Here is a 13,083-nt window from a genome sequence, read left to right on the forward strand (position 1 = left end):
TGTGTCTTAAACCTGTTGCCAGGATACTACCTAAGCCTAATAAGCCAGTTAATTAATGATGATGCACACTCCCTTGTTGCTGAAACAGCAGAACTAAACAATTAAATCAAACATTTTTGCCTCTTTGTCTTCATCTACCACAGAACTGCTGCTCTCATATTCTTCACTAAGACCACTCACGGAAAACATGGAAAACAAGATTTTCCCGCAACAACCAGATTAGACATGCCCCAAACCTCCACTTTCCACTAAAATAATTCCTATAAGAGGTTTAGAGGCACTTTGCTTTGTAGAAGCAAACTGTTGATCTGTTTGCATCATCTTTTCTATTTCCTTGGATTTTACAGTCTCGAAAAAGCACAAAATACAAACGCTCTGTGATCAAATCTGATTCTGCTTTTGTATTTAGAGTCAAGCTTCAAGACAGAAATGCCAAAAGAAGAAAACAGTTAATTTATGGAAACAAATGGAAACACAGTTATGCTTGGCATCGATGGCTTTGCTCTTAAAATGCTCACTGGATTAGCCAAACAGCATGCTAAGCCAAAACAGGCAGTACAATGCAAACTCCTCATGGGTATACAACAGGAAGAAATTAATATGATTTAAACTTCGAGCCATGCTAAGACTACGACTATAATGGATGCTGGGGTGGTGGAGACAAAGCTTTGCCAGCAGCAGCGGTGTGATTATGGCAGCATCGGTGTAGCAGAAACCATATTTAAATTGGCCGCTTAGTTGTGACAATAAGCTGTGATTGGTGTGTGACTGAACAGAAATCATCTAATTAGTGTGCTGACAGCTGATAACAGCTGAGGGCGTATGACTTTGATGTCCTGCATGAACTAACATGATGCGTCATGAGTCAATACCGCCATGCTAATGGCTCTGGTAAGCTGTACATGCTCACAGCAACAGCGCTCAAGTGCTGATGCTGAGCAGATTTACTGTAATGTTAAGTTCACCAATTTGATTTAGCGTGTTAGTGAGACCAGCTGAGGCTGATGGGAATGTCCTTAATTTTGCACGCATTTGGTCATAAACTAAAAATAAACATCTTCTGCGAACAGGAAATTAACAATTCACCTTCGCCCAGCAGATGTGAAGATGCTCGACTGGATAAATTAAAACTATCGCAGTGTTCCCATTGCCACTTTTTTGATGTGGTGAATCAAACCACGCCGTGTTGATTTTCATTTCCATCACCACCTATAACGAGCCGATCTGTGTTGAGTCACGGCTGAAGATGGACGATCTCTGCAGTCGAGACAAAATACGCTCAACCTGCCTCCAAGTGGGCTGCGGTGACATGTCGACTCCCCTTCTCCCCCTCAAACAAGAACGCAACTGCACTGTGTGTTCAGGAGAGCAGAAAGAAAGAGGTATTTAAAAGTCTCTGTGTTCAGCTCTTACTTTTGTAGCTTCTAACTAAATCTGTGTGGTTTGAAGTCAAGTTTCTTTCCTGTGTCGCTGTTTGTACCTTTAGGTATCTGCTCTATTCCACAGTTTCATTTTCACTTTTAGCTGTACAGGAGTCGTGTTAAACCTACTACAAGGAACTTTCATATTTTGTTGATTTTTTTGACTGTGGACAAAAGCTGTGGTGTTTCCACCTCCATAACCACAAAAATAAAACTATTTAAAGAAAAAATGATACTGCTTCATTTTAACATACTACTCAGTGTAACTTTCCCATGGAAAATGTTAACACAGGCTCGTTTCATCTGATTTAAAGGAGAATCCGACCTGGTGGCAGACACTGAGAATGACTAAAAACAAGCAGCCAATCTTCATGCTCATGGTCTTGTTTGCATCTGTAGGTCATTTAGAGGCATTGGTATAAATTGATACTATTTACTAACTAGTTAAAAACTCAACTTTTCCTGATTTCGCTGCTTCATAATAAAAACTTTTAAATACGAAAATAATGGGGGTCCTTTATTGTGAAGACTTTATAGGAAATGCAATGTGTTTCTCCTCCATTTTACAGCTGTTTGAGCCGAGACGTGCATTATCAGTTAAAAGGAGAGCCAAAATGAGTAAAACTGAGTCAAGCAAAGCCATCACTTGTGAATGGAAAAAACAGATTTTGATCAACTGGTAGCACTGAATGAAAAATCCTGGTTACACCAAAGTGAGTAGGTTTCATACTCTGGAGAATGTGTTTTTTTTGTACAAGATTTCATGGTGAATCATCCATTAGTTGCTAAAATATTATGGTCTTAAACAAAACTAGAGACCTGACCAATCAACAGACCAGCATCCCTAGAGCCATGCAGTTAGTCCAGCTAAAAATCAAGCTGTTGCCAACGTACTCCAATGTTGACCTTTGCCCTCCTTCTACACACACACAATGACATTGAGAGCCTCCCAATATGCCCCCACAACACAACAACCCCCTACAAAACACTTCAGAGCCCACTATTCAAACACACACACACTCACAAACGCACACTTGGGCAGATTAGTGCAGAATTTGCTGACGGTTGGAGCTGGAAACGCTGCTTCAGAACAAACCCCAAGAATACCGTCTTAAGCCGCCTTTGTTACGGCACAGACTGTAGATCTGGGATGTTGGAGTGTTACTTTCAGAGAAGCTGTACACAAATCCACAGTCATCTTTAACCACACAAATAGGAGAGAACGGGGGAGGGAAAAAAGAGGAGTAAATCCTTGAGAGGAGAGGAGAGGAGAGGAGAGGAGAGGAGAGGAGAGGAGAGGAGAGGAGAGGAGAGGAGAGGAGAGGAGAGGAGAGGAGATGTCATAGTGATACAAAGAGAGAAAGAATCCAAATCTAATGTGAATGTGTAAATGATGCCTGCAATAACTCCTCCTGATGGATTAACATATTCTCATATTTTGTCTAAAGTGTCTTTATTCTCTGTGACAGGAGAAGAGCGGCAGTTTGTGTATTGGTGTGTGTGTGGTTGGACGCTTGGATCAGTTCCGAGTTTAATTCATGGAGATGCGAGGTGAACAGTAATTTGTTCTGCATGTCAGCTGCTGACAGCTGCAGCGGCCCTTTGGCTCGCTCGGCCACGTTGCCTCATTTATTGGCCAAAAACCCGGCAGGGCGGCGTGATTCAACGCCAACAGGTAAACCTGCTGATAATATAGCCTGAACAGAGGACAGTGGAGGCGACTGTAAGCCCGTAGGCAGTGACGGATTGACCATCTGGAAATTGGGCAAATGCCAGAAGGGCTGCCCAACTATGGGTCACTTAATCAGAGTGAGTTATCAGTGCTCAACTTTCAATTGAGTGTGTATGAAGATTAAAGGGATAGTTCTGATTGTTTAATGTGGGATTGTATAGCAAAAGGTATGGTAAGTTGGATAAGTTGCTTATTATTAGTCTGTATTAGTTGCAGTAGATGCCAGTTGAAGCCCACAGTTTGGAGAAGCAGAAATGGGCACCAGTATGTAAGCTAAGCAATGTGGACACTGCTGTGGATGGAGCAACAAACTCCATTAGAAAAATCAGTCATTTTACCGTGCAGAACACAGGGATCACAAGTCTACTGCTGCATCCATCAGTAAATTTGTTTGTGTTATTGTGCGACCTTGGTGAATCCAAACTATCCTTTTAAAACACAGAAGTCACACAACAACACAAACAAATTAACAGATCAAAGCAGCAGTAGACCAGCAACTCCTGTGTTCTGTGACCTAAAATTATTGGTTTCACCCATGGGGTTTGGTGAGAGTGATTTTTGGCTTATATAAGGGCACTACTATCAAAAAAGGCTGTCTGACAGCAAAGTATATCCATAAAAATATTCTAAATATAGTATACACTTAACTGATTCTATTTTATTTTTTAGGTGGGCCTTTGTTCGCAAGGCTAAAATATCTTTTGTTGCTGATCCTGTCCACAGCAGTACATTGCTTGGCTTGTGTGCTGATGCCCCCCTCTGCTTCTGCAAACTGGGGGCATACTGACTGCCATCTACTGTAGGTAATACAGGAAGTAATAAGTAAATCATACAACCACACTCATAATCACACACAAATAATCCAAACTATTCATTTCCACATCCAGATTGTGTTACATCGTTGTTGGCTTATGTTAGTGACTGTAGGAATTAGCGTGTTGTTTGAGCGTGTGTTTTGCATTGTGAATTTCTATATTCTAATCTGCCTGTATGGTTTTATCTCAAGCTGTTTATGTTAACATGTCGGTTTATGGTTTTGAAAATGGGGCCGGTAAAAGACAGGATTGTTTTTTGATCACTGCCTGTACGCCTCATGCAGCAGTCCGCAGCCTCGAAGTCTGCAGGGCTCATCGTTTCAGCTCTGCGTCATCTTTTGTCACCAAAATCACATCTCCAGGAAGTGACTGCGGCTGGCTGCAGAGCTAAAGAGTTACAGCAGGCATGTGGGATGATTATAAGCTATAGGTTAGGTGAGAGAAAGAGCGAGATAGGATCAGATTAGTCTCTGTTGGCCCACACGACACACACGCCTCAGGATCACACAGAACGGGGAGACAGAGCCATTGATATGCACAACACTGAGGTGGGATATATTTGTGTGTGTGTGTGTGTGTGTGTGTGTGTGTTTCTGAGCATTTGTGTGGAGGAGGGACAACCAGGCCACGCTCATCAGTGTGATTGTGTAGGAAGTAAAGAGTACGCCATCTCTCGCTGTGACCATGATGAAATCCCACAATACCAGTCATCATACAGAGATCCTTAACGACGTCCCACAATGGCCACACACACACACACACACACACACACACACACACACACACACGCACACACACACACACACAAACACAAGTTCAAATAGGTTGAGGATTTGTTGTCGCCCTCTTCATTAGCTGAGTTCACCAACACAAAGGCTTCGGGGTTAAATGCGAGCCACATTTACATGCAGAAAGAAGCGGCGAGTTACCGGTTTAGGGACGCTTGTCTCCAGGATATCAGAGGTTCATGTTAACAATTTAACCCACATAAAATCCCAGCTTGAACATGGATTCACTGCTCTAAAACATTTGTAGCAGATATTCAGGATAATGGCCTCCTTTCACCACCATGAGGACTATTAAACACACTAACACACACGTGGAGCCAGAGAGAAAGAGCACTCTCCTTCTCTAAAATTAGGAATAGATTACCCCTACAGAGTCTTAAAGCTATACAAGGCGAGCTTTTGTGTGCAAATACACTTGTCTTATTAGACTAAATCACAGAGCAGAGCTGCAAAAAGCATCTGTTGATTTGTCTTATTTACACAAAGCCAAGCTCCCAGACACTTTCCAATAACCACACAATAGATGCTGCATCCTCTGCTTTTATAAACTGACATTTGAGACCAAATGTAAAACCTGACTCCAGGTGTCAGAGTGATGAAAAATATGCATTCCCAGCCTACATGTTTTACATAAAGGACATCTGTGTTAAATCTGAGAGGATTTTAAACTTATCAAGCAGTGCTTCCTGCAGACATCCAGCATCTGATTGCTTGTGGGCAAAATCACTTCCATCACCGGAGTCCCCAGATGGGGAGCCAGTCTCAACCACATTATCTGGGTTTTGGCACCACTGTGGCGGATGGGTCTTTGTGCTGGCAGGGTGTTTGTTTTCAGCACGTGATTCAGCAAAAGATACACGTCTAAACCTTCTTAAACCTATCTTTGCCTTAACTTTATGTATACACAAGTATAGAGTGTTTGCACTGATGTCACAGTTTGATCTGTATCCAGGATGCACTGCCACGTTGGAGGGACTGGGATGTAAACAACAGAAAGGATTACACACCTGATATTCAATTTAAGATGATTTTAAGATGGAAAACTTCCAAGAAAACGCATGGAAGCTGCTAAAATTAACAAGAAGGGACTTGGTCAGCAGGACCAGGGTGCAATATTTTGAGAAACTAATGTTAATAGGAATTGATTTATGGTTGATTGTTGTTTTTTTGTTCTTTATGTCTTCAAATTCAGTATTTTATTTTATAATCATATATTTTATTTTATGCACATTTTTACTCTACTACTGTATATTTTTAACTTCATGATTATTGTTCTCTTTTATTACTTAACATACTTGAATTTTGTTAACTTACTCTTAGTTTTTCATCTGACTGTATCTTTATCTTGAAATGACGACCTGACAATTTTGCCTTCTTCCTTTCTTCTACCATCTTTCCTATCGCAACATAGTGAACTGTCTTTTTTCAGTTGTCAGTTTTTTCAAGTTCACACGCAGAAGTAAATAATCAAGAACAGTAACGAGTAGAGTTGCAACAATTAATCAATCATCGCCAACTATTTTGATGATCAATTAATCATTTTGAGTCATTTTTAAGAAAAAAAATCTCTGATCTAAGCTTCTACTGCTGATATATACAGTGTTATTTCCTATACCAAATCTAACTGAACCTCCCTGAACCTCATCTTACTGTTTCCTTCCTTCATAATGTATTTACATATATGACTAACATGGGGATCCCTGGATCAGTGAGGTGAAACCTTTACTGTCATTAACTTCTTATTTTTCCAGTTCACAGTGTCTGATGATGTTGGGTGCAAACCTACAGTACAAACAGTCATATGAGAATCAGAGTAAGTCATGTTCAGGCACACTACCACTCACTATAGCAACCGGCAGGCTAATGGTCTCCCTGTAGAAAAACCCTGAGCTGTGTTAAAGAAAGGAAACTTTTTTTGTGGCAGGTTTTGCTCATTGTTTGCAATGTAACATTATATGTAAGAAATCATGTTCTTACAAATGTTCTACCCCCGCACTGCAGCTGTATTTTTCAGTGTTTTCTAAGTCCATGACTACGAACTTGTACGTGCAAGACATATTAAATAATATAACTAACAAACGAACAACATGTGCACAGTTGAAATTTTCCCTGAGACTGTGCGTGTTTGTATGTATGTGTGTGTGTGTGTGTGTGTGTGTGTGTGTGTGTGTGTGTGTGTGTGTGTGTGTGTGTGTGTGTGTAAGTGTGTGTCAGGACCAAAAAATAACAGAAGGTTAAGATGCAGCACAACAACATGCTGACAGGCCTGATTTTGTCAAATCAGCTCAAGGCACTGATCAAGAATGTGCACTGACCTTTGCCCTCTGACCCCTGTGGTTACTTTACCATTCCCCCTGTAACTATACACTCCCACACATATACAGGCCTGAACACATGTCCTCCCTCCATCTGCCCCTCCTTCTCTATCTCTGACACACACACACACACACACGCACACACAGATGGCCCTTGTGCCACAGACCTCCCCTCACCCCTGCACTCTGCCCCACTGCCTCTATAATTAATGGACTTCGGGTCTCTGGCAGGAAATCAGGGAAGTGTGTGTTCATAAATATTTACAGAAGAAACCAACATGAAAATTTCACATGAAGAAAAACACAACATCTCTACAGCGATCCTCCCAAACACATCCCACTGTACACAGCGGAAGGAGCACGGTATATATAGTATCCTCCTAAATATCCTCCTCCTTCACTCCGTGTGTGTGTGTGTGCGGTTTCACTGATTACCACAGAGGCTCTGCATCCTCACAACTAATTGCCTAGAGTGGCTCTGTCCTCAAAAAAAAACCACTAATTTATTTTTCTCATGGCAGTGGCACACCAATTAGTTCAGCTCTCTACATGAGACTAAAACTGGACCTCTTAGAAATCCAAAAATGACTAAATCAACTTACAATATTCCTTAAATATTGCATCTACAGTCATGTATCAACATCTTTGTAATATTTTTAAGTCTCCTTGTAATCAATAGCCCATGGGACCAACAGGGTGACAGGTGATGTTCATGTTTATATTGTTCTAACACTGGGTTAGCTGTAACACTATCAGTTTTACTTTTTAGTGATGTCATCAGTATCATACTGCTCTACATCCTTGATGACCTCACAGGAGAAGTGACATGTCTCTGCAAGCAAGATTGTGGATTATACGACCAAAAAACAGAATTCAGGCAAGAAAGTGATTTTTCTATATATATATATTCACTGTTCATTGTATTGTAAATTCAATGGTTTGACTTACATAACCTAAAACTGCAGTTTCTCTAGTTTAATTTGACGCTTTGCATATGTGCTCCCTACGAGCCCTTGGGCTATAACAGTTAGGTGTATGACGGCTGCTCGGGGTGAGGACAGCTGTAACAGTTTATTACAATTGTGAGAATTGTCTCAAGTGTGTTCAGTGTCAGTTCTGGCCCACAAAGCCTGCAGCCCAGGGGCAGCCATCTACATTTGACTGAACTCTCATGTGACACATGCACATTCAGCATCAGTCCACACAGCCACACAGATTATTTTCTGTCACTTTAAATGGTCCATTTTATTCCACACCGTTTCTTCTTTATTTTTCAATAAATGTTCTTTAATGAATTGGGCAGAGTGGATCTTAATTGACCCTTTGCAAAGCCTTGTCCTCCTTAGTTACTGTCGCTATGTCTGTCAAGCTTTCCATTTTCACACTGTACATCATGCAGCTTGCAGTAATAACGGTGGCAGATTTAACATCTGAACTGCCAGTAATTGATGAAACATGAGATCTTCGATTCCACAGAAAGCCAACAAGAACAGGCTTCTCATTTCCAGCTGATGACGATGGATTTTGTTGGCTAAATTGGTGACTAATCTAAGCTAATGCTAATGCTTGAACTCCTTGAGTCAGCTGAGAAGTTTGTCTCTAGCTCACTTTGTAATGTTTCCATCTGACTCACTAAAACAACAACAAGAAAACAAGAAAGCAAGAAAAATGTAAAGTTACTTAATGTCTGCCATTAACTAATTAACTCATTTCTATAACAAAGCTGTTGTCTAGGGGTCTCTAAGGCTCTAGGCCTGTCAAGCATGTGTTGCCTAGTAACAGTTGCGAAGCTGTGACTGTTCAGTTGCTATGTGGGGGAGGGGCTTAGTGAAGGTTCAAATCAGCATATTCACACAGCGGCCATATTCCTCTCACGTCACACTCTGGGTACAAAGCTAAAATGATATAAATGTTGTGTTCCACGTTACAAGTCATGTAAATGTTGAAAATCGGTTTCGATTTCACAGCTTCCTGATTAATCAGTAACTGAAGAGACAATGATAGTGAAAATCTGGAGAGACATTGGGCCATGTTTCAAATTAAAACAACATATTTGAACCCATTATCTATGTTAGACAACAGAAACGTTAGCATTTAGCCATTTCCCAGCTAATGTTACCAACAAAACACACACCGAGTAAGTGCTTGTGACACACTTTTGTGTCTGAACATTAAACAGAAATATTTATTTCATATTTATTTCATAATGCCACATAACATTGCTGTTTTAACCAATGCATTTCTGAGAACAGCTATCAGGAACGTTAGCGTACATTGCAAACTTGATTAGATCTGGTGTGTTTTGCCTCCAGGCTTAAATAAATGTGTCCCAGATGTGGGTTGGTATTTCAGAAGTAATTTACATCTTATCTATTGTATCATGTCACACTACTCAAACAGTACCATTAGCTAAGGGAAGATCGCATGCTAACATTAGCTACAGTGGCTAAGGGGTTATTATATGTTGTTTTAACTTCCCTCCCGATGTCCCTCCAGATTTTCACTAGCCTTTTAGGTTGCAAATCAATCAGGAAGCAGCACGCTTGTTGGGGCGTGACGAGCTATAAATTGAACTGCAGCCCATAGCCAAGCATCTCTGGCGATTTTGTTGCTGTGTTGCTGGTAATGTGAGCAAACTATCCTACCCTGAGCGGGACGTCAGAGGTAAATGGCCGCAGTGTCACTATGGTGATTTACCTTTTGAATACATCTATCAGTAGCTACTGCTACACTTTAGTAGCGGGGTAGGTTGAAACAAAAGAACTCTTTGAATTTGGCATTAACTCACATAATCCATGACTGTACAGTAGACGCCCAACTGAGTTTTACTTAAGGAGAAAAATATGGTTACAGTGTATTGAAGTTTGAGATGACCACTGAGTTACTGATGTTCAATTAAAAGGTGTTACTGCTGCTCCCGGTCTCCCCTATTAAATGCCAAATAGAACTAAAATAAACTACATTTCATCATATTGATTGGTGTGTCAATACTATCATGCTTTAATGGTTACTACCCCGCTTTTCTTGCTCTTTACCAGATGAAAACTTGCACCGTGCCTCCAGGTAAACGCAGCATTGTGTAATAATTGTTGTACTCACAGAGAAACCAGCCCAGAAGGGACAGGAGTGTCGGACTCTGGGTGATGTGGTGAGAGCCAGTGCCGCGAAGCTGACGGCCAGGATCAGACTCCCCAGGACCATCTGAGAGACCCCCAGAGCCAGCATGATCCTCGTCCGGGTGCGGTACTCCCTGAGCCGGGACAGGCTGCGGGACAGCGACGCGGGGCTCAGGGACCCGGGGCCGCCGATGGCGCTGCTGCCGCCGCCGCGGGGCAACGCGTTCACCGGCATCGTCACTGAAGGGTACAACAGACACGGCAACACCAGTAAAAGCACAATAACATCCACGGAGAGCAGAGCGCGTCTGAGCCTGCGGGAGAGGAGCTGGTAAAACTGGAGCTCAGCGTCCGAGGTGGATGATTTCCGTCAATTAGGATGCTTCAGAGCGGCTCCAATTAGAGCTGCCGGGCTGCGGCGGAGGAGGAGAGGAGGAGGAGGAGAAAGGTGAGAAGAGAGCGGACTGAACCAGGCACCAGATGTTTACCATAACACACACAGAAAGTAGGGATATTTTAAAGCCAAAATATGCAAAATACACCGCTGGAGTTCTGTGCAAAAGCTCCTGCAAAGAGCCCATTCCTCAAAAGTAAAAAAACAAAACAAAACGCATCATCCCGCTGTTTGCACCATTGTCACGCTGTTGTCATGCTGCTCGCCCCTGCAGCCTCTCCAACTACTCAAAAAGCGAGAGATAGAAGAAAAAAAAACAACAACTCCTTTAAGATTAAACGTCTAAATTGTGAGAATAACGCATTTATCTCAGGTTTTCGGTATCTGAATATCCGCAGCAGCGTCTCTTCTCCTGTGTGTGAGGCAGCAGCCGTGGTTTTCACACACGACAGCAGAATGTAAGCGCCAGGACAGGAACAGGAGATGCACACTGCGTATTGGAGATGTGCCACTCTGCTGTGCGTCTACATGGCGGCGAGCTGCCTGCCTGCCTGCACGGAGTGTGTTTTACTACGATAGTGAAGGAGGCGGAGGAGGAGAAGGAGGAGGAGGAGGTGCAGGGATCTGTACTATCAGGCTACATCCAAAAAAACCTGCGCGTCATTTGTTACCACTGCTTATGATGAAGTGATGGTGGAGAAAAACGTGGTTTCTGATAATCAGAAGCGTGTTTTTTTTAGGAAGGAGCACACTTTTTGATGTGTTTTGTCTCGCATGAAGTCTTCTCGCATTTTCATCATGCAATCAGGATTCTTAGTTAAATAAAATCAGATATTAGTTGTAGGAGGCGCGTTTATTTTATTATTTTTTTTTTGATATAAGAAAAGTGACTGAAGGTTTAAAGTGTCGCAGAATCAGGACATCACACGCTGCATTGTCGTTGTATGATCTGTCCTTCCGGGCAGGTAACTGCGACACACCTGGTGAGGATTCAGCCTGAAGACTGGCTGCGCCTTATCAAATCATTAGTGCTCATCAGGAACAGGTGTGTTTAGACCTGCGGTTCTCAATCTTTCATCCTTTTTGGCTTGTCATCTATTAAAAGAAAAAAGTACTTGTGAACATGTGGTAGAAGAAGAAGTAGGAGGAGACCGGGGGCAATTTTAACAGGGGCAACTATACCACTCAGTTCCTCCAACATGAAACAAGCAAGAGCATTGACTGTAAATAAAGATGGACGCAGCAATTCCACTTCCTCCCACTGTAAAAAAAAAAAAAAAGGTTGATTTCCCACTGACTCAGTCACGCTCCGAGGTCAACTGTCAATCATGGCATGAAACCCCCTTATTTTATTTAGATTTTATATCAAAATGAAAACTTGAACAAACGTCAGCGTGATAAATAAAACAACTTCAAATGTCAGAAACCATCTTTTGGAAAAAGATGGTTTGCCTTATGACCCGAACTGCAGCCGGCCACCAGGGGGAGATCGAGAATACAGATAGACTTTTGCTTTGAATGCACACAATGACTGACATTGAATTTAAACCATATCCACAAAAATGACAGTAGTAATAGTAACATTATTACATACTACAGCAGTAGTATGATTCCTTTGAGGTGTGTTTTTATTTGAGATACAGTGGGCTAATATGACTTTTTTCAGTGGTACAACTGCCCCCACCGGATTATTTTCTTGCATTAACTTTAACATTATAGTCTTGTACTTATTAGTGAAAATATATCAGTTATATCATCAATCGGTGCACATGTGTATGTTTCTTATATCAAAAGATAACTGTTGTATTTAATGTAGTCTGAATTATAAAGGAAAATGTAAAAACATGTTATGATTGCTCCTGGTCTCTCTTAATTAGTTCCTTTACTTAAGTAACAGTACTTACAACGTAGAAATACTCTGTTACAGTTAATACCCTGGAATCATTTTTCTTTTACTAAAGTAATCTGACAAAAGTATTATCATCAAAATATACTTTAAGTAGAAAAGATAAAAGTAAAAGTACTCATTATCAGAAAAACACATATTATAAAATTGGATTATAATAATTTTGATTAGTTTATTCTGTAAACTGCTGAGTAGCCTGTGATGCCCCCTGGGGTTAATAAAACTTTATATTAACTGATAATAATACATTATACTTAACTTGTTGCTCACATCTTGTATTATTATTGTGAATCTGTAGAGAGTCATCAGATACATGTAGTGCAGTAAAACAAAAAATATTTGACAATTTTGACATGAGCTGTGAATTTTTCATTGTCTGACTTTCATTTAAAGGATATTTAGAGGCTTGAAGAGGTGAAAATATCCAGTAAGAGTATTAAGAGTAATAGAAAAAGAGTAAGAATGATGATCTTTTCAGTCATCTTTGAAACCTCAACTTATCTTGGGATCTCTTGGATAGAGAATCGCTGTTAGCCTTTGTGACACAAGGCTCCTTTAATTGTGAAAATTATTTTTTCCCAAATAGGCAGCGAATG

The 13,083-nt window shown here is 41.1% G+C and overlaps 1 protein-coding gene across 2 annotated transcripts in view; it reads right to left on the bottom strand.

Moving 5' to 3' along the window:
• entrep2 (endosomal transmembrane epsin interactor 2) overlaps positions 1-11,124 on the bottom strand; it is a 141,045-nt gene extending 129,921 nt beyond the window's left edge. For both annotated transcript variants that reach the window (XM_084716260.1, XM_084716258.1), the window contains exon 1: positions 10,171-11,124. In XM_084716260.1, coding sequence (XP_084572386.1) covers positions 10,171-10,422 — 252 coding nt within the window. In that variant the 5' untranslated portion in view covers positions 10,423-11,124. The remainder of the gene's footprint in view (positions 1-10,170) is intronic.
• Between the last annotated feature and the right edge of the window lie 1,959 nt (positions 11,125-13,083).

Source organism: Lutjanus erythropterus, chromosome 1 (genome assembly GCF_056507025.1).
Source record: "Lutjanus erythropterus isolate fLutEry1 chromosome 1, fLutEry1.hap2, whole genome shotgun sequence".
Classification (NCBI taxonomy): Eukaryota; Metazoa; Chordata; class Actinopteri; order Lutjaniformes; family Lutjanidae; genus Lutjanus; species Lutjanus erythropterus.